Raw genomic sequence first — 20602 nt, 5'->3', positions numbered from 1 at the left:
ATCAAGTCTACTTTCATTTTCTATAAACAGCCATGAAATAGCAAAAAAGTGAGTACGGTGGCGTTTCCGGTTGGCGGATCTAAGTTACTGACAATATTCAATGAAACTGACAACAAGCAATCGTTTATTTATTTCATAAAAAGTCATCACTGAATTATTCAAACAAAACTTGATTTAAATGATATTAAAAAAAAAATAAGTATGATAACCGATTAAAGAGGGAAATGTGCAAATTATTTTCGTCATTCACCGGTCTTAATATTGACGAAAGCTTCTAGAACATCATATAGCACCGAGCCCGATGTTAAAAAGAAAAACGAGGCGATTATAGCTGCATATTTTTTTTATAAATAAAAAGCTTTTGTGTGAATGGTCATTGAAATAATGGTAAATCATTGATAACACTATAAGTTGTGAATATATTTATTCATGTATGTACATGTATACGTAGTAGGTTTTCCTAATAAATTTATCGGTAAAATGTGTATATATTCGATACGGAGAGCTTCGTGGAAGCGAACCCGAAGTACAATTTGTACTTCCTTATAAACTTGCTTACATGAAAAGAGAAAATTAATGAAGAAGGTATTGTTCAAATACAATTAAAAATGTAAAATTTTGTGCTTTAATCAATACATTTGTTTTTTTTTTTTCTTCAGAATACTGTCTTTTGTATCAAATACTCTGCCTTTTCATAGGGCGTTACAACCTAATTTTTACACAAGTACTTGGGTATTGGTTTATATATATGTATGTACTTTATTGATATGTAAAAAAAAAAAGTAAAGTACATTTTTTACATATCAATAAGGTACAAACATATTTATAAACCAGGACCGAAGTACCTATGAATTTTAACCCCCCCCCCCCAAAAAAATCAATTTATCAGTAAAATGTGCTTATTTGCTGCTTTTATCCTTGACGGAAATGGAATAAGAGCATCTGAAGCACAATATCCATAACGTAGTATAACAGGTTTCACAATGAACAGAAAAACGTAAAAGTTTTTACAAAAGAGGGGGTTGGTGGAGACGTACATCAACTTCATGCGGGATTTTGAACAAAGTCCTGCTATAAGCCTGTAAGCTGTCAGTAGAAACTACAATATATTTTCTGTCAGTAGTGGTATAAATTCAATTCCTCGCGCTTGCGCGGGATTTCATCTAGTTGTTATAGAAAAAAAAGTATATCTACTACACTAATGTAATAATCATATCCTTCTGATAAGAGAGATTACTTCAGAAGAAAAAAATATTCGAAATTCGTTGACTTATATTTTCTTTTGCTAATATGTTTGATAGTTATTTATAGTTTTCTAACTTAAACATATGCATCCAGATTGTTTTCCTTTTTTAAATTTTAAAACATGTATTTTTTATTATAAAAACTAAAAAAGTTGTATAATTTACAGTGTGCTATATAGAGTATTTTTATAAGAAGTATATTTTTTCTTGCTGACATAACTCTTGCTGGTGGACACATTTTTTTTTACAAGTGTGATGAATCTGGGTTGTACCAATCAATGTTAATAGGGTAGTAAGGGTTTTTGACATGGAATAACCTGTCTCCCCTACCATGAAATAGACTAGTCCAATGCTATATATATAGCGGGTGTTGGCAGCTTCGGTCAGTCTATTTGGAGTTAGTTTGCTGTAGCTGCAGAGTAGTTGCCAGGTAAGGGTAAAGAAATAAGTGAGGTCGCTGAATAAGCCGAATCACAATAGAAGGTTACTATAGGGCAGGATAAGCATTATTTAATAGGTTGCGTCAACTGGTCGACCACCGTAGCTTTGGCATTGGAAATAAAGGCTGAATAAGTCTGTACTCTAATGTCAAAGTGAGCTGGAGACGCCAGTTGACTAGAGACCTCTTGTCCGTAACCAGGACTATTGGTTGGGCCAGTTGTCCGGGGACATTGGTTAAGGGTAGGACAGGTGGTCCAGAGTCAAATTGTCCCTTGATTTCTTTAAGATTAGTTATGCGAATCATAGTAAAAATTTTGATTAAATTGTTTAAATAATAATCGTAAATATATTGATTAAGTTTGAGTCCTAGTGGACCAGATACAGATCATTTGTTTAGGTTATTGCACTGCGGAAATCCCGGGTGTAACCGGGTACGTGTCCACTTCAATATTGAGACCGCTCGGCTGGTAACACGTTACACAAGGATAGATACATAAGATAAACAAACTGATATTCTGACTTCAAAAGCATCGCTTGCTTGTGTTTTCTGATATGAGTTTAATATGTATGACACTAAATATTATTTTTAAATATATCTCATATTTTTTTTATTTTATGTTGTGATTATAATCAGTGCTCTTTCTATTTACCGTATCAAATTTTCTCCATAACATGATTAGACATAAATTCAATTTTGAAAAAAGTAAGCCTCGCTTCATACCTCAACCCTTATTTCGTTTAAATCTAATGCTTTTCTAGTAGACAAATCAATGTCGGGAGTTTTTAAGTTTTTTGATGAAATTTAGAACAAATGGACATTTTGGCCTTAAATCTTTTCTATTAGCTAGTTTCTTCTGGTTACACTAGCTTTCTACTATGCAAATAATGGTGTCAAATTTTGTATAAAAAAAAAAAAAAAAAAAAGACTGTTTTAAGCAAAAACTGGTACTGAAACATCATATTTTCATTGTTAAAAACCTTAACTATAGATTATTTAAATTAGAACATTGTTTTGATGAGTATATGACCCACCTTCCGAAATATTTCAATCAAAGTACTGAAAGTACCGAAAAACGGTTAGCATGTTCCCATTGGGATTTTACATCAAAATTCTTCGTTCAAAATGATGGTATTAAAATACTGTAGAGTTCATGTGTCCATGACCTCAGACAAGAAGCAGAAATACTTAACATTGCAGCATCCTACTAAATCACAAAACCAACAACGTCACCTCCTATGAACACGAAGCCATCAATTTTCTTATCAATTGATGTCATAAACGCATGTTTAAAAAAATTAAATCGTAATTAATTTCCTTTGAAATACAAGAAAAGCAATTTTTGGAATTAATTTCCAGTGGCGACCAAAGTACCGACCACGCAAAAAAGTTGATGATTACACATCTATCTGTCAAGCTCTATGATGATCTCTGACATAAGAAAAAAAATGTGAATTTGGAGAAGATATTAACTTATTGGATCAAAAGAAATACTTTATTCCACCAGTTTTCTACTAAAACAAATTACTAGACTAAAAATCTAAAAGTTTAAATGTTCAAGTTTTAAGTAGAGATTTTGTATTTTCAATTTATTGAGTTCTTCCGTTTAAAATCATATGCTACTACTCTGGAAGACGGACAAGTAAACAAAGTGATCAAGTTTCAAGAAGTATATATACATACTGAGTAATTGTCCCTGCAAACAATTTCAATGTATAAAAAAGTAAATGGAAAAATTTAACATAATTTATTAATCATAAACTCACAGTCTTGCACACTTTATATACAGGTACTAAGTATTGTGCACCTGGTTTTCATGCAATACTCTTTATATCAGAGAAAAGGTGTGTTTATTTCTATTCTTTGTATCTTTAGAAAAATGGAATAAAAAAATATCTATTCAATCTAATTGAAATCAGATTTTCTTAGATCCGCGCCGTATACATTTTGCGCAGATCTAAGATCTTATTTTGATTAGATTGATTTCTTCTGAAAATGAAAAACTCTTTTAAAAGTTGTATATCAAACAATTCTGTAAAAAAGTATTATATATGAGGTCATACTACAAAAAAATTATAGTATTTTTGAAAAAGACATACAAAATTCAAACTTGGTTTTCTGGATTGAAACTAAACTTGTTAAAGAATGATGAACACAATTTTAAGGGAGATATGAATTTAACATAAAATGAACTAACAGAATTCAGTGAACTGGTACCTGTTTTCCACACTCCAGTTTTGAATTAATTTCAGTGTATTTTTTCCCCATTTATTCATTATTGCCACACATTCATAAATCACATTGGATTGCATAAACGAACAAGAAATTTCGAACCAAAATTGAATCCGGATAGATATTGTTTGTTTTTTATATGTTATACAATTTAATTAATATACATGTTGAATGTATGATTTGAATAAATATGTGAGACATAAAAAAAGAAACTAAACTGTTGTCATGTTGTCTAATCCAAAAACCAGTATTTATGAATGTACATATATACTTAGAGACGTTGTTTTCACTTTTTTTTTTCTTAAATGCTTAAAATTAATATTAATTAACAATTTTAACACATTATTTAAAGTAGGTTTACAACCTTCAAATCTTTTTTTATATATTTAATAAGTGTTAAATCAGATTTTAATTGCTTTTCAAATTGAAATCCAAAGAATGTAAAATGGAAATAAAAAAAAGTGAAGTTTATTTTCGGGGTCATTTTTCAACAGCCTTGTATTTTTATCTCGGCACATATTACAACAGCACGTTAAATATTGACCCTGTGGGATATTGTCATTTAAAAACTTATCAAGATTAATTATCAAGATTTTTTTTAACCACTTTTTTTTTTAGATTTCTCACAATTTTCTCAGCTGAATATTTGCATATTTTCAAAGTTCGATGAATTTTAAAAGAGAATGATGCCGACGAAAATTTTCATAAGCTTTCTTAAGTATTGTTTTCATTTACTTTTCTCGGTTTCCCATAAACATTTTCCATAAAATATCATTACCATTAAGTATTTTGATCGTGTCAACAAAAAGCACTCATTTCCTGCGATGACTATAATCGGAAAACAGATTACGGAGCGCTTTGAGGACATAAAGCATTAGCGTATACGCTAACCGCTTACAAACATGAAAAAGAATATGAGTAATGTACATGTGACAACCAAAAAAGATCGTTTTGAGGGTGTTGAGAGAGACGATCGAATTTGTATCCCTAGGTAACATTTTCTTGGACTTTCTTTGTAAAGTTCTGTATGAGGAAGAAATTGTCAACCTCAACCCTTTTAGTCAAGTCATAGATTTAATCTGTCACCTGGCAGTGAAACTGTACGTAAATTAACAATAAGAGGAAGATATAAATAGCTCAACATGGTGGTTTACTGAAGTAATAAATTATTAAAAATCTTTAAAGAAGGATAACAATTAATCAATTATTTAAATTTCACAAAGAAAAAGAGAAATAACAGCAGTCTTCTGTTTAAATATGTCCTGATCAAACAAATTAAGCTTTCTCTTATCAAAATAATTGTCGAAACGTTGCATAAAGGTTACATGGAAGTGAAATAATGCTAAGGTTATTTTACTTAAATAAAGAATTTGAATACTGGATAACTTCTTCTTCGACCGATTCTATAAATCCTTGCCGTCGATTTTGCACTCTTTCAACAATTCTTCTAGATTTGTTTCCATTTTGTTCTATCATAGAGAGTCGTGATTCTAGAAGTTTCCTCTTATTTTTCTCTGGCAACATGCTGTAATACTCATTTTGCATATATCGTGTAAGTTTATATGGAATTAATGTCTGAAAACATTCACCGTATAGTTCCTTCAAGTTGTACTCGCTACCATAGTACAGACACTTCACAAGGTATTTGACGTCACTCTCAACATTTAAGTGATGGAAAGGTACTTTTGCTTTCTTAAACTCGAGCTCTGTCAAGAGCCATGTTTCACATTCCCTTAAAATGCACTTCACATCGTACTCGTGTGCCAGAGGTAAAAGCTCTTCAATATTGCTCTCTGAAAAATTTGCAAGTAATTTTGTTAATACTTCAATTACGATAAAATTTTAAGGCAACGGATTATAAATGTACAATTTATATTTTAAATTCCAGCACATTACCAGTAAGTGTCACATATTCTCTTGGAAAGATGCATCTTAGAAACAAAACAAAACTAGAGTATTCTTTTCCCGGAAGTGGTATTTCTGATGCGTTTTTCTCTTTAAACTCATCAGTAAGCATTTTTCTAAAGACAGGGGACGCTTCCATTAGAACAATTTTAGCCACGTATAACTTCTTTTCCTCGACAATTAACGTAAGGTCCGTCATCTCTGGGTTATATGGAAAGTACTCCTTCTCCTCCTTTTCCTTCTCCAACTCGGCTTCCACGGCCTGTCCCCAATCGAGGAATCCAGTAGATGAAGGTTCAAGCTTTTCCATTTTCGTTGTCAGTGCAAGTAACCTGTTCTTAGAAATAAGAACGAAAGTAGTTTAAATATAAAGGCAAATTATCCTATATTTAAATGGTGAGTCAGCATTAGGGACTTGGCATTTTATCAATTTTATCAGTGAACTAAAAATACGATTAAAATATTTATAAGCACCAGGATTGCAGACTTTCGTGACACTAGGGTGATATCTTTCTATCAAAATCAAGCGTACTGTGAGACAAAAAATTAATCTCGCTTGAAAATCCTACTGCCTTATTTGACATATTTCATTCAATCAAATAAAAACTGCAACCTCAATTTGATGGAATAAAATATACATGTCAGATAGGACACGACTGTGTACACCACTATCCTCTAGCATTTGAAAGGGGTATTTAGCGATGGAAGCTGTGGAATTTCTCCGCACGTTCACTTCGTTCCGTAGTCCGATGTACTTCATGACAAGTCAGCAGTGTAATAATTATATTCAGCGAAGTTAAATACGTCTTCATCAAGCATTATGTTTACATGTACCGTGCCATGAAACAGAACAAAACAGATTATTTATTTCTCATTGAGAGCCCAAAACAGACTAATATGAAATGATAGCTGTAATAAAAGACATGCTGTCCCAATAGATAGAATAACAACTTAAAGGACTTATCGCATGTTTCTAAATTATTTGAAATTAAAAGCATATTACGTTCCTTATGACCACAATTTATGAATTCTGTGTTTTTACTGTGGATAAATCGCGGTAATTAACCAATTATTGACTCAAATGAAAACCCCTGAATTAAAAATCTAAGTTAATTAGATAGCGATCACGTGACCCTGTGACGTCAAAGGCGACAATGGCTGATCAGCTCTTCATTAATCTTACTAAAATATACGCGATACAACCTGAATTTTCTGCGTTGTGGACGACCAAATCACTTATTTTATCGATATAAACTGAACATTCAACCTTATATGTTAGAATTGTCAGCAAGAAAAAATCTGAAAAATCTGTTAACTTTGTAAAAATATACAACATTGCTCACCTTTGATAAATTTGCCCAAAATATTAAGAATTTCCTTGTCTTCAGATTAACCAACAATTTTTTTGTTCATTGTCTGATGCTGAAAAATTTGAATATAATATACATGTACTTAATGATTAAGTACTCTTCGTGCCTTGAGCACATAAATTCTGCACCGAGGACCTACATCTCTGTCTGTCCGCTGGCATTTGCTGCACCATGCCCCAAATCCATCCCCTGATCTTTCGTCCTTTTACCATTGATCGCCGCCATTTCTCGTTTGGTCACCCTCTGTTTCACTTTCGCGGAGGAGTCCATCTTAAGCCTACTAGATATGTCTGATGCTTCCATTCTTAGGACTTGGCCAGTGCATTTCTATCAATTTTCTCTCATCTGGCAAATATGGCAGCCGTTTGTGTTTTCTATATACATGTACTCGTTGCTCATCTTGTTCAGCAAGAATACTTGAGTTAGCATCTTGTTTGGAATGTGTCTAGTTTCTGTCATCTTCTAGGACTCTGTACCACAAAGGAGGGTTCCAATAACATTTGCTCTAAAAATCCTTATTTTGGTTTTGGTTCTGAATAATAATTGAAGACTTCCAGATGTTCTATAGGTCAATTGGTTATTATGTTATTTGGATATTTGTTTAAAATAATTGAAATTGAAATAATTGAAAGGTTCAATTCAACAATTGATTAATACATTTTATGAATATGCTTATGTCGTATCTAGAACTGGGAACCCGACAGCATTCCCTTTGGTACCTTAAACTGAGCAACGAAAGGCTGTAAAGTTTAACGTATATCTTGGAAGGGCAGGCTAGGGCTCATGTATTGCCTAAACTGGCTAAATCAATTTTCTTATCTAAAGTAACAACAATTGCTTTGTTTATAGGTAAGGAATTAGGCAGGTCCGATTTGTCACTCAGAAAGAGGTTGTTTTGGCTAGGGATAAGGCTTGGATTAAGGCTTGATTTTTTGCAGGTGATAGGGAAAGTAATTTGTATGGTGGTTTCTCAGGAAATGAAGTTTTTTGGGTTCAGGTTTAAATTTGGTATTCCAGCTTACATTCGGTAAAATTTTCAGGGGTGAGAAGGGTAAGAATAATTCTTTTGTAAAAAAAATATGTGAAGACTAAGTGCTTTGCTCAGTCAAAGGTTTGTTGGACTATTTCTTATTTGCAAATAAAATTGAAGGTTGATTTGTCCAAGGGATATTTATTTAGAATAGTGTCAGAAAACGGAGTGGTTTTGGATAAAAACATTAGCTATTCTGTGGTTTATGAGAGGCTGTTTTACTATCTCTTCACCTTAGATATTTACGGGGTTGAGACGCTGTACAGCTTAAAATCTGCCTGTGGAATCACAATGGCTTTATCTGGTTCAGCTGACAATGCAGATCAAGTGATGAGACATATAGGTTGGTTGGGCAAATCAAGTGAGGAGTACTATAGTAAAATACATACAATGATTGATTCAGGTGTTGTTGCATCAAAATTGGCGGAGTCTGTTTCTCAAGGACGTATAAATGAATCAGATTATGAGGGAAAGGTGGACTTATACTTCTTTACGGAAAGCACTTATTTAATTTGGAATTATAATTCCTCTAAAAGTCATATTTATTTATAAAATACTTAATTTTGTTGATACAAATAATCAGGTTAATTGAATGCAAGGAAAAGGGTGATTGGAAGAATGGAGAGTTTTTTTTTATGCCCGGAACCTAAACATGACCTGAATGCTGATAGATATTAATCACTGGGGATAAGGTAAGAGCCATATTGGTTAAGATCGAAGCGGAAGTACATGTGACGTAGTATTCATTCTTAAGACATACATGCTTGATAGTAGATAATGTACACCGGAGGAATGATGAGGAGAATGAGGATGATCAATGAAGTTTTTTCCACCTACCCTCCCACCCATCTTGTGGATGGGATTCGGAATGTATTTTAGTTTGTGTCTCTATAGTAAATGTGCCTTTTAAGATTGTGATGATGATGATCATGATTATTTCTATGTTAAAATGTACTATAGATGCAGAGTTTGATATCATCCTACAATCATATTTCAATCCTGCAGAGTTTTTATGCCCTAAAATGAAACGTAATCTGAATGGTGGAAGATATTAAACACTGTGGATGGGGTAATTGTAGTGCCGGACGCTTGGCGAAGGAACATTTATCACTACCTATATTAATTGTCTTATGTTTGATACGGCACGGGTGACGAGAATCGAAATAGATTACGAAGAGAATGCCCTTCCACCAGGCTACGAACCAGTGAAAATACCTGTACTGTGTTCTTCAGCTGAGAGTGAAATCAATTTGAAACGGTTTATCTACTCAAATACCGTATATACTCACCTATAAGTCGGTTCGCCGATAAGTCGGTTGTATTTTTTGGAGGGATTTGCTATTGACCGGCTTATAAGTCGGTACAACTTTTCGCCAGAATCAGTTGACAATTTCAAATCAATGATCTGATGTTTTAACCTGGTTTCGATTAATATTTTTTTTAAAAGACGCCGATATTTAATTTTAAATCATTAAGGAAAATACAAAACGCACACTTAAGATAAAAAAGTAATCAAAATATGTAAATACTTGTATTTTATGTATAATTTTGGAATACATTAATGATATAATATATCCAGACCTTGTACAACAATAATCGTGGGAAACTTTTATAACAATTCTATATTTCGCCGTCCAGAAAAATACTTATCTTTTTATGGCTCGCCTATAAGTCGAACATAGAGTTTTGGACCAAAATGTAACTCCCAAATACAGACTTACAGACGAATATATACGGTAAGTGTCTTCGGGTCCAAGTGAGCAATGGATAAAATGTCCTAATGGTTAGCTTGTATGGTACCTATTTCAAAGACGAATATATACGGTAAGTGTCTTCGGGTCCAAGTGAGCAATGGATAAAATTTCCTAATGGTTAGCTTGTATGGTACCTATTTCAATCAAAGTACATGTAATATGGTTAGATAACATCTAAAGTATAATATTTATTCTGTGTTTTTGGTTTGTTGCTGCCGTTTCCTTTTATGTTTTTCAGGATGATGTTATCTCTTGTATTATGTACCATGTAAGCCACAGAAGTTCTTAGTTATGGCTTTGCTTATTGTGCGGTTCGACTCTGTCTGCCGGATTTTGCTTGAAGCACCGCTGCAGGTTGTTATCTTCCAGGGGCTGTGGCCAATAATTGTGCTTCCGTCATTGTGTCATTGTCATTGAACTTTCTACATCATATACTATTGAAAAAGTCGATGTAGACCATTGTGTGTGAACTCATTGTGATCATTGATCTTTGCGTTTCAACTGCACGTTGATAATTTTATTCCTATACAGTATTGTCAGAACTATTGAACAGTCAGTGATCATTGTTTATATTCATTGTATTGTACCATTGAACAGTCATTCATATTTGTTTGCCTTGTGTGATTATTCATTTCACATCTTATCATAAAGTAAAGCCATGACAAAAACTGCCAAATTATTGTTGCTTTATTCTATCGAAATAACATCTAAAGTATAATATTTATTTTACTTTTCAGCCTCTTAGTTTTGTTTTCTTTTAATTATATTAATTTTATTTACTCCATATTTTGAGAACATTTTTAGAATAAAATATTCACTTAAAAATTGAAAGACCCCAATGTGTCTACATCTATAACTGTACGTTTAGCTCTGAAAATATATTTTGAGTTTAAGGTCTTCTTTCTTTCATTCATGTTTTACTCAGTTCTGAAAGAATCTACATTCCTTGCCCTTAACGGCCGATATATGGCTGAAATACTTCCAATTCTGAGTTTAACAATAATTAGTTAATCAAAGATTCATTGCCGAATTTCAAAAAATTGTTTTCATTGAGAGGTCTTTTTGTAAAAATTTCTTTCATGATTTCTCTTATTGGCATTAATGATAGGTCTTTTAAGTTTTATTCAGCTCGATAGTAGACAATTCTTAGAATATTGAATTAAACGGGTGGTTAATGTTCTGTCGTCCTTAAAGTTTCACATTCCCTCAAAAACCATTTACTCGTAACATTGTAGATTTTTTTATTGACATAATTTATATCATGGCTGCTCGTATTATCGTTTACGGCTTACATCTTTATGGACAAAAAGGCTTACGTGCTATTTCCAGTTTGATTTAAATCAGATTGGTGCTGTTTCTTAAAAAATCACTTTATTAATAAGCTGTAGTTTCATAGGGAGGACCTGTACATGTATCGTTTTGAAAAAAAATTAATTAACTGATAAAATATTTACTTCATAAAAACAAATCTTATTTTTTTTAACCTCCACTCATATAGTGTAATTTTTATGAATTTTGTACATGAAACTTATGTTTACATAGACATTTAAAACAAATATAGATTTTAAAACGTCAGTTCGTCACACATTTCAATAATGCATGATTATTGAGCGATCTAGCAAGCTGATCCTGCATTGCTAGGAGACAGGTTCCGTGTAAATATATACATACCTCTAATTAATAAGAAACAATTTTTATCCATAGGTAGAGTTTTAGAAGCTGTGCAGTTAAAAGATAAAATACCTATGTTTTCTGTTTACATAACGAGTCTAATTAATAATAAGCTTCTTATATGAATAAATCTGCTGAACATAAAAAGACATTTTGTGCAAGGAGTTGATGATGCTGAGGTAACACTTTGTGTTCCGAAAATGAATCCACCTGAGGGTTGCTGGTTTTTCTTCACTGTCCCCTGATTTTTCATTTAATAATGTCACCCTTGTTTCAATAGTTGCTAGTCGTATTTCTATAAGTTATTTTTCTCAGGAAGCATCTTGTAGAATATATTTGTCATATATCTGGTAAGCTTATGTGGAATCATTGTTTGGAAAGTTTTATCATACAATTCTCTCAAGCAGTACTCATTGCCATAATATATACACTTCATAAGGTATTCGACATCATTTTCAACATTTATATAATGGTTCTGTACTTTTGCTTTTTTGAACTCAGTTTCAGTCAAAAGCCATGATTCACATTCCCTTAAAATGCACTTCACATCATACTCGTGTGCTAGTGGTAAAAGCTTTGCAAAACGTTTCTCTGAAAAAAATGTAATATAAACGTTTAATTTCTATTTCATTAAAGTTTAAACCAACAAATAGTGACGAATATTATATTTCTCTCTACTTATACAATATCATGTGTACTTTACCAGAAAGAGTAACATATTCCCTCGGAAAAATACATCTCAGAAACAAAATAAAACTGGAATATTCCTTCCCAGGAAGCTCAACTTCAATTGCGTTTTTCTCTTTAAAGTCGTCAGTAAACATTTTTCGGAATACGGGTGATGCATCCATGAGCACGACTTTGGCCACATGTATCTTTTTTTCTTCCACAACTAAAGTTAAATCTGTCACCTCTGGATCGTAGGGAAAGAAATCCACCTCAGATTCTTCAGATATCGTTGTATCGACAGTACTCCTATTTTGGTTTATCTCCATCTTTTTCACTTCCTTGATAAAGGGAAAGTTAAATCGATATCTACTTCTAACACCGGAAATATTGCAATAAAAGCGCCAGATTCAAAAGCATGACTTAGGAAATCATATCACACCAATGGCTAAGTACATGTATTATGGATGGAAACGGTTAAGCGGTAAAACGATTAATCGGTCGAAAAGATTGTAAATGCTTGCAATTTTCAGAACCGGTTGGTCGATATTTGTTCAGTTTATTTGCTTTTTAAGGACATACGCAACGTAGTTTGAACTTTATTGTCTTTTTCCCTGGAGTTGAAGAGTTCCAATACTTAAAGGAACTGTGTGCTACACTTCTTCTAAAACAAGTTTGGATAAAGAAAACATCTAGAATATGTGTTTAGTAATTTTTGTGTATTTTTCTTTGAATTATACAAGAATTTTCATCAATTGATATCTTTTCAAAACCCCTGGTAATGCATGCTGATTTTTTGTCGACAAACATCTGATGGCACTATAATCTTAAATTAAGAATATCTTGAAAAATTATCAGTAGGTAAGGTACGTTGCGTATGTCCTTAAATACATGTGATCTTTTTTTTTAATTTAAACTCCCTAAGTTATATCTCTTAGGTAGCGTGCTTATCAATAAAATGCTGCAACCGACCAGTCATATTATATAAGTTATATCTCTTAAATAGCGTGTTTAGTAATAAAATGCTGCAATCGACCAGTTATTAAGAGGTCGCCGGTGTCAAAACCAGACACCTTAATTTAGTAACCGTGAATACTTATCAAAGCTTACGTACCCCAGATAAAAAAATCAACCTGTTTTTTTTCTAATTTATGCATTAAAAACAGCATCTAATTTTCTACTCTTCTCTACTTTTCTTGTTTTTACCAATCACTCCGAAACCTTGCAATTCATTTGTTAATTGCCACAACCATGGACAGCTCGGCGATATTTTAAGATAGAACGGGACTGCAAAATTTTATAACTGAGAGTACAAAAAGCCCAAACAACCTTTACACGTCGAACAACTCTCAATTATATCAGGAAAGTGCCTTGCGATTCCCAGAACATCATCTGTACCGTCAGAGCGATTTTTATATCGCCTGCAGAGGAGAGCGGCACTAAGGGATCACTTTACCCGGCGTCTGTCTGTCTGTCTAGCTGTCTTTCCGTCTGTCACACCCTATATCTCGAGAACTGTAAGAAGTATGGATTTGATATTTTTGCACAAATATTGCTTGGAACTATGGTTTTTAGCTTACCTGAGCCGAAGGATCAAGTGAGCTTTTCTGATCACTTTTTGTCCGGCGTCCGTCTGTCTGTCTGTCTGTCCGTCTGTTAGTAAACTTTTATCATTTTCGACTTCTTCTCATAAACCACTGGGATAATTTCAACCAAACTTGCCACAAAGTATAAGGGGTTTAAGTTTGTTCAAATGAAAGGCCACGCCCTCTTTCAAGAGTAGATAATAAAGAATTAGTGAAAAAATAATAGCATTTTTTAAAAATCTTCTCAAGAACCACAGGGCCAGGAAAGATGAAACTCATGTGGAAGCATCCTCAGGTAATAGATAGATTCAAGTTTTTTAAATCATGACCCCTGGGGGTAGGGAAGGGCCACAATGGAGGATCAAAGTTTTACTTAGAAATATATAGGAAAAATCTTTAAAAATCTTCTTCTTAAGAACAGCAAGTCCATGATGAGTCATATTTATATGGAAGCATCCTCAGGTAGTGTAGATTCAAGTTTGTTCAAATCATGACCCCCGGGGGTAGGGCGAGGTCGCAATGGAGGATCAAAGTTTTATATAGAAATATATAGGAAAATATCTTCTTCTCAAGAACTGAAAATCATGTTTAGTCATCTTGATTTGGAAGCATCCTCAGGTAGTTTAAATTCAATTTTGTTCAAATGATGACCCCCAGGGGGTAGGGTGGGGCCCAATAGGGTTTTACATAAAAAAATATAGAAAAAATATTTCTTCTTAAGAACAGAAAAGCTATGTTTTGTCATATTGATACGGAAGCATCCTCAGGTAGTGTAGGTTCAAATTTGTTCAAATGATGACCCCTGGAATAGGGAAAAGCCACAATGGGGGATCAAATTTTTACAAAGGAATATATGGGATTTTTTTTTTTAATCTTCTCAAATACATCAAAGGCTTTTGTTATATTGACATGGAAGCATCATCAGATAGTTTAAATTCAACCCCCCCCCCCCCGGTAATCTTTTCAATACTGAACTGATTTGTGCTTTTGCCTAGCCAATGTGCTCAGGTGAGCGATGTGGCCCATGGGGTTCTTGTTGTAAATTACCATGGTTGCCAACTTGTAACCCTTGTCCTTGACCTACTTTTCAAAATAGTTTATAGTGCTGATACATGTGTATATAGCATATTTATGACACTAAAGATTAAAATCTATGCTATTTAGCACGTGCACTGTTTGTCATAAGACATTAGAAATATGCCAGCATTACAATCCACTTGATTTTGACCTTTGACCTACTTTGCAAAAATACCCCGGACAGTTTTATTTAACTTATAACTTTTAGATTTTGAGATGCAGGATTTTGATAATTTGCATTTATACATGTTTATGAGCTCATGATACGGTACTTTGAAACTGTATGATATTCAGATACAACACAAACTTATATTTAGATACTATGAAAATACATTGGGATCGGTATTCCAAAATGGATCGTGTAGACTGACAATTGCAGTAAAGACAGACTGAAATTTCTCTTGAAGGATTGTGGAAACTCGTATTAACAAAATGATAAATAATTATTTCTAATAATTTCAATTTGATTATTTACTATAGGGTTAGGGAACCATATTTTCTTTGATTGTCATATTCTATCGCGGTCTTATTCTTTCCATGGATGCCATTTTATCTTTGCAGGCAAATGCTTGAACCACCAAGCTAATAGTAAATAAAAAGTTGACCACTCTTACATTTATTTACATCTTTAATGAAACTGCAAAGCATGCGACACAGGGGTTCCTTGGCACACTCTAGTTTTCTTGTGAAGAAGCTGATAAGTGGCACAGTCACCAGCAGATTAAAATATTTCTTTTTAAATAAAATTAACAGTGGAAAAGTTAAATCTATGAATATCGAAAATATAGACTGTCTCTGATTGCTATAAATAGTGAAATATAAATGTTCATGTTAATTAATGAAAAATTAAAGAATTCTTATTATCATAGTTGAGCATTTGTTCACAAGTTGCTTTGTAGGAATAGAGCTTGAGTAATCATTTTGATATTATCTCTTCGATCATACGGTAACTTGGTCGGAATAATTTTACTCCAAATCGGTTACAAAGAATATTCGTCTGCCATCCCTACTAAATATACGCCCGCTACTATTTCGACACACTTTTTTGTAGCGAATATGTAAATCCTCTCTTCTGTAATCCGCCTCAATAAAAAAATGAAAATAGGAATACAAGATGTCATTATTAGAAAAGAAACTTAATATGTGAAAAAAAAATATAAGAAAGGATCCACGATTGAATATCAAATCTAATCTGAAATCATACAGTTTTTATGTTCTAATCTTAAAGAATTTTCATAAATTTATAATTTTATATTGTTTTTTTTTAAATGAATAGAATTGAACAAATCTACTAATATACTAAGGTATTGCTTATATGGTTTCTTTTATTTGTTTGAGAAATTTCTTAATATGCTTAAATATATTTACAGGGTGTTTCTGAATCCTGACACAGAACTTCATGCTATGATAGATGAATAATTTTTGAAACTTCCAACTGAAAGACAAAATACTTGTCAAAACTTTTTTTAAATTCCATCAGTCATAAACAACGTATAAATTATTGAATTTTACATGTTATTTAGTACAATTTTCATCCAATATAGATTAGAGTCAGTATTAAATAAAGACAAGTATTAAACATACTTAATTGTTTTCCTGTATTGTTTATAATATTCTAGGCTACAAATATTTTTTTTCTGTAAACTGTGCCCTCCACGTCAATTGATGAATACTAATTATATGTTATAATGGTTACATTTAAAAGACATATGAAAATGTTACATTGTTCTGGACTTGACATGTATTAGTTGTGTTTTACATGATATGGACAATAAAAATAGCCCTCAAATCGACAGTAACAATAGATATACATGTATAAACATATATAAGGGATGGCAATTAAATATAGATTTGCCAATCGATGTTCAGACCAATTAACCGGGTAATGGTATCAAAATACGCATTTTTATATAGAATTTTCAGGTAAGCTCTATTCATTTACAAAAGACATCAGCAATATTTTGATTATGCTTGATCAGAACACTATATATTTTCAGTCACCATAATCAGAACAAAGTCTGAACTATTAGTTAATTTACAGTTTGTTTAATGATATTATTTGATAGATAAACTGAAAAGGATAGACAATGTACATGTAAGATACACATTATAATCAGTCCACGGTGCTTAGTGGTGATTTATTTAAAATTTACAGGCCCGTAGGAAGCAATTTCAGTTTGGGGGGGCACAGCCAAACATTTTTCAGTTGACAGTTGAGGGGGCACTACCAAAATTTTCTGACAAGCAAAAAAAAAAAAAAAAAAAAAAAGGTCGTCAACTACCAAATATTCCTTGACAAGCAAAAAAAAATTAAAAAAAAAAAAAAAAAAAAAAAGGTCATCAGGCGGTTTTATTGAGGGGGCACATGCTTATAGTATCTATGTTTACTATAGTAATCTATATATCGGCAAAATTATTGGGGGGGCACGGCCCCCCCGTGCCCCCCCCCCCGTTCCTACGGCCATGATTTATAGAAATACAGGAATGGCTTTGTAACGACAGGGTGCTTAAACAGTAACTAACATTTCACAAACTTAAATATTACATGTAACCCCACAATCTGAATCCAGCGAGCACTAATTAAAATAGATAAGTGAATTGGCTATTTATCAATGTTAAAGGATTTTTAAAAATTGAATTTTAAGAAAATTTCGTCCAAATTTAAACACATTCTATTTTTTTTTTCGACCGATTACAGATTTTCTAACCGATTAGCACAGTTCCAGCCGAGCAACCGGTTACAAATTACCACCCTTAATATATTTTTATTTTACAACACTGTTATGAATTTAATTTGATTTTTAAAAAAATTGTAAACATTTGTCTGAATATCTTTTTTATGTATATGGTAGAAATTTATTATGTTATTTTTGATACTAAATGAGCAAAGCATATAAACTTTAAAATTAAAAAGATAGAAAGCGGCTCTAATATTGACAGCAAAATACATGTGGATAAAATACAAAATGTATATGACCAGTTAAGGAATTCTGAATGTTGTCTTCTCGATTTCGCAGGCAAATTCAAGGAATTCCATTGTGGCATAATGCCAGATTTAAAGCAGATATGTCATATATGGTCGTTGTACGATGCTAAAATACTTCCTGCCAACTACTCTGTAAGAACCCGACGCATATTACAAAGAAAAATTTCAAATGTGAGATCTAGATCTTTTCAGTGCATAGTTCTTAGAATGTTGAAAACGCGGATCCCTGGAAATATCAAAGGATGGAATAATCGCCTAAGAAGAGCGAGCATACCCAATCGATCGTCACGTCCGCTCTGAGCTCTCTGTATTGGTCAGGTAAACGGGTAAAATTACTTTGAAAACTTTGTCCCTGCAATTGATATATGAAACACTCCTTCAAAATAAGACATAACGATGAGCTGTATTTGCAAACAGGGTCAATTTGCGCAATGCGGACTTGAAATGAAACCCTGGAACATACACTTTTAAGCTAGTAGTCTGCCTTTTTAAAATTGAACATAAACAGAAAATGCCCTTCCGTACCGAATAATTCGGAGGTACAAGTAGGTATAATGATACACCGTATGTGAATATGGTAAATATTGTCGAAATTATTTCAAAAGTCATTCTGATGTCATATACTTGTAATCTAGTTTTACGTTTGCCATTAATGTCTATATTCAGTGGCGGATCCAGAAATCTTGAAAAAAAGGGGGGGGGACCGACCAGTTTGGGGTCGGGGTAGGTGCCCACGGCCACACAAATAAAATTGCTTTATTAAATCTTATGTATATTTTGGACACAAAAGGGGGCGGGCCCCCTGGGTCCCTCCTCTAAATCCGCCTGTGATATTTATAGTTAGTAAATAAGAAATGGAAAATAAGAAATAAGAAACAGATGTGGCATACTTTGTGATATTGATTAATTTTTGTTGTAATATTCGCTTTTGTTTAAAAATATCGATCCACTTTTCCTCACTTGCAACTTACAACTGAAACTCGCTAAAGTAATTTTCACTATTTTTTCTGTTTGACAGAGTTGCATATTGATTCAGTCATTTCGTGCATGGTGAACAATAATATATTCAAACGCTGCTTGTAAATTTAATTAAAAAGATTTTAGATAATCTTTTTACTTTACTTTGGGGTACTCCTCTGTGAGGGGGGGGGGGGGATAAGGTTTTAAGAAAAACAGTCTTCATGGGATATATTATAGAAACACGTAAGGAAAAGGCTTATATAGGAAATGCCTGCTGCCTTATTCATTTATATATAGGTGATGATAACGAACAGTGCTAGTAATCAATCTCATAAATCCAGTAAACAAAAACAGATCGTGAAAAGGGCAAAAACACGACCCCTGGAAACCTCAGAGGTGGGATCAGGTGCCTGAGAGGAGTAAGCATCCACAGTCGACCGGTCACACCTGTCGTGAGACCTATGTATTAATCAGGTATAGGGGGTACTCCGTAGTCAAATTCAGTATAAAAACAATTTGATACATAATAAGATATATTCAAATAAGAAACAGGTGTACTGAGTTGTAGAATCTTGGATTAAAATGGTTCAACATGAAGGATAGATACCTCCTTGAATTTTGTCCCTTTCATAGGGAAATATTGTTCTAAAAAGAATTCTTGTCACTGTTATTTTATGCTGTTTCAAGTTAACAATATAACAAGATATTCCAATTGTCCGGTCTAAAAATTTTTCCAAGGTTGCTGTGTGACATTTTGTCTCTAACATACATGACTGTACTTTTACGGTTAAACTACATGTTTGTCGAAAATTATCTGATACTGAGATTTTTTCCAGACAGTACTTGTGGATGTATATATATATTATTATAACAGTAACTTGATCCGAAGAGCCGTATCACGTCAAGTTGAAGCGTCGAGTTTGATCTGATGATCCGCGCCTGTCAACGAGACGTGATACGGCTCTTCGGATCAAGTTACTGTTAAAATGATAAATTTATTATATACCCCTTTACAACTAGCAAAATGTAATAAAAGGTAACTTTTTGGATAAATTACATAACTTTTATACATTAAACAAACCATTTTTTCAAGGAACTTTTTGAAGCGCGAGAATAAAAACGTCATTTATCTGTGTACTACGTCATCAGTTTCAGAGGTGATATGGATTCAGAAAACCACAGTGTGGTGATCCGGAACGTCGGATCACACCGTCATAAATTGCATAAATTCAACAGTAAAACTGAGTGACAAACAGTTGGGTATATAATAAAAGTTTTTATAACATTTTTTTGCAATGTTTCGACACATGACACTAACCACGATACGCCTGAATGATGTATGTAAGAATGATATACTCCCTTCAAGAAAATGGTATTTATGTCTAAATATACTGAGTATTTAACACCTACACATCTACTATGTATTCAATTTCATTGAATCTGTTGCTATTAGGAGTGGAAAACCTTAACTTCTTTATTGTTGATTCAACATCCAGCTTCTTCCGCTAGCTAATACCCAACTTTCCGAAAGCTTTGCCTTATATACCCTTTGGTTTGGCTAGTCCATTCTAGTGGTTGTTAGGTCATTCCATTATTTGAGGTCTTCAATGCGTTTTACTCAAATGGTCCTTAACCATTGCACCTATATATTTCTATATATTCCTATGTAAAACTTTGACCCA

The 20602-nt window shown here is 33.0% G+C and overlaps 2 protein-coding genes across 2 annotated transcripts; both read right to left on the bottom strand.

The window, feature by feature from the left end:
• Positions 1-5268: 5268 nt before the first annotated feature.
• Positions 5269-7493, bottom strand: LOC133195286 (uncharacterized). The gene is made up of 3 exons (XM_061331138.1): positions 7330-7493; positions 5812-6152; positions 5269-5708 (listed from the first exon to the last, which is right to left on the bottom strand). The coding sequence occupies exons 1-3, from the start codon at positions 7491-7493 to the stop codon at positions 5269-5271; spliced, it is 945 nt and encodes a 314-aa protein (XP_061187122.1).
• A 4250-nt stretch (positions 7494-11743) lies between these two features.
• Positions 11744-12640, bottom strand: LOC133195285 (uncharacterized). Its single transcript, XM_061331137.1, is given in 3 exon segments — positions 11744-11949; positions 11952-12236; positions 12349-12640. Coding segments are annotated over 3 exon segments (783 nt in total).
• Positions 12641-20602: the final 7962 nt, after the last annotated feature.

The sequence above is a fragment of the Saccostrea echinata genome, unplaced genomic scaffold (assembly GCF_033153115.1).
Source record: "Saccostrea echinata isolate AGI-Se365-2 ecotype Australia unplaced genomic scaffold, CSIRO_AGI_Sech_v1 ptg000029l, whole genome shotgun sequence".
Lineage (NCBI taxonomy): Eukaryota > Metazoa > Mollusca > Bivalvia > Ostreida > Ostreidae > Saccostrea > Saccostrea echinata.
Note: the sequence above shows the minus strand (reverse complement) of the source record. Positions and strands in the feature narration are given on the sequence as shown.